At 28.3% G+C, this 2,523-nt stretch overlaps 1 protein-coding gene across 1 annotated transcript; it reads right to left on the bottom strand.

Moving 5' to 3' along the window:
- Positions 1-491: 491 nt before the first annotated feature.
- On the bottom strand, positions 492-1,662 carry LOC113796035 (mite allergen Der p 3). The gene is made up of 2 exons (XM_027346280.2): positions 1,348-1,662; positions 492-1,262 (listed from the first exon to the last, which is right to left on the bottom strand). Exons 1-2 carry the CDS (start codon positions 1,563-1,565, stop codon positions 695-697), a joined length of 786 nt encoding a protein of 261 aa, XP_027202081.1. The 5' UTR covers positions 1,566-1,662; the 3' UTR covers positions 492-694.
- Between the last annotated feature and the right edge of the window lie 861 nt (positions 1,663-2,523).

Here is a 2,523-nt window from a genome sequence, read left to right as displayed (position 1 = left end):
TTATTTGAGGATTTGTCGAAAATTTTATTGTTTTTTCATTTCTCAAACATTGATTTCTCTTGAGTGTTACGCTTAAGTCTACTTTTTTTTTCTTCAAATCATTAATGAGACCAATTGTTTTCGGATATTGACTGACTTATCCATCACACATCTAATGATCCAACAATTTTTTTTTTGATTAAGAAAAAAAAATTGTTGATTGAACACCGGATTTGTTTTGATTTTGCTGATGTTTTTCTTTTCAAACTTTCACTATAAATCGATTACCGATCAATATTTATAGTGAAAAAAAATCCATTTTCCACTCTAACAAATAAGTTTTATCAATCAAACAAAATTGGTAAAAAACAGCAAACAACAAACATCCGTGCACGCGTTTATTTTTCTCAAAACCCAAATCAAATCTCACGGGTATTCATTAGCTAACAAAACAAAAATGAACTCCTGATTAATGATTTACACGAATATTTGAAAGAAAAAACAAAGCAAACTTTCTTGAAATGTTTATTTATTTATTTTGGATTTTTCTAAATTGAAAAAACAAAAAACAAATCCCTATACAATCCGGATTGTTTGTTTTCAACTCGAATATAAAATAAAATGATAAAAGTAGAAAAAGAATCACCAGAAACATAATGATAACATATAATGGCATCATTTGCCAATTTTTATCTGTAGAAAATTTTTTTATCAATCACTGTGAACGTTTTGATTCAATCCAATCGATAAAATTACCAACACGTGTATAAACACCTGGATAACCTTTACGTGCACAACCATAACCCCATGAAACAATACCAACAACTTGATTATTTTTAACATCAACAACCGGTCCACCAGAATCACCTTGACAAGAATCTTTACCACCATTTGCAACATCACCACCACAAATCATATTATCAGTAACTTCAGCATTAGCTTTTGAATATAATTCATTACATTCTTTACGTGATACAACAGCAATATCAACACGTCTTAATTCAGATGGTAATGAATAACTTCCTTCTTCAAGATAACCCCAACCAGAAACACGAACTTGATCACCAACTTTTACATCCGATCCTTTTGCTGGTAATCCAACAGCTTTGGCATTTTTCTGATCTAATTTCATTGGTGTTTTAAGTTTGATCAATGCAATATCATTATCAATTTTAAAGCTATCATATTTTTCATGTGCATAAATTTTAGCAACAGATATTTTTTCACCACCTAATGAATGTTTTAAACTATTGTAACGAATTGATAGTTTACTTGCTGTTTGTCTATAAATTTTTCAATGAAAAAAATTACAACAAAAAAAAATTATTATTTTGATTATTCAATTTAGTCAACAACAACAAAACTTACCCGGCAACACAATGTGCAGCTGTTAAAATCCAATATTCATCAAGAATAGTACCACCACAAAAATGACTACTTGATTGTAATGAAATCTGATATGGACATTCACCAGCTAATGCTTTTTCACCACCAACAATAGTTGCATTTGGTGATGCTGGTAGAATTGGATTAGCCAATGTATTAATGGCCAATAATAAAACAATTAAAATATTATAGATGATCATCTTTCTGGTTGTACACACAGTTGCTTCAATGTTTTTCAATGTTTTCAAAAAAAAAATTATTATTCAAAATCAGAATAAATTGAATGATGTCCAATGAAAATGCCAAACATTGAGGCATCGTTTATATACCAATCGATTTTTGACGTTTTGTCGTTTTTATTATTATCTAATCATATCAAGTAAATCAAACCTGAAGTACGTGTGACAATTAATAATATGTCATTACCTTTATTAATCCTCGTATATTTGATTATAATTTGATGATCCTATGATGTGTTTGAAAGAAAAAAAAATTGTTTTATTGTCAATCAACTCATCACCATTGTGGGTTTTGTCTGTCAGTCAATTGTATCAATCAATAACATTTTATTACGAGCAATAAACTCGTATTTCTATTGCAATAACTTTTGGAATGCGTGTAGGGTAACATCAGGTATACGACAAATGATAATTATAATTTTAATAATTATAATCTTTTTCAAATGAAAACACACAAAAAAACTAACCAACTAACCAAACTAATTAAAATTTTTATAATTATAACCTAGTTATAATAAAGTTAATTTCATTTTCACAAAAATACAAAAAAAAATTCATTATCAAAATTTTTTTTATTAATAATGCTGACATCCTTGTTTTCAGTGTCATCCTTATCATTATCATTTTTATTTTATGAAAATCTTTTTGGCACAATGTTTACCAGAAAATTTTCCATTCATTTCATTTGGTCCGAGAATCGATTGTCCGCGAATTGATAGATTAGATCGATAGATTGGAGGAATTCAACCGCACTTTATTATCAAATGAATCCAACTACTAATGAATCAAACTAACTAGCTTTACTATGATTAGAATGATTAGAATGGACCGAACCGAGAACAATTGAATCGACAGAATCGAAAAAAAGAAAAGTTTTATTTTTTTTTCGATTAGAATCGGAATCACATTCGATGATGAT

Source organism: Dermatophagoides pteronyssinus, unplaced genomic scaffold, assembly GCF_027571235.1.
Source record: "Dermatophagoides pteronyssinus isolate colony J.1.1.1.1 unplaced genomic scaffold, Derpt_VIB-CSIC_2022.12 sq0008, whole genome shotgun sequence".
Lineage (NCBI taxonomy): Eukaryota > Metazoa > Arthropoda > Arachnida > Sarcoptiformes > Pyroglyphidae > Dermatophagoides > Dermatophagoides pteronyssinus.
Note: the sequence above shows the minus strand (reverse complement) of the source record. Positions and strands in the feature narration are given on the sequence as shown.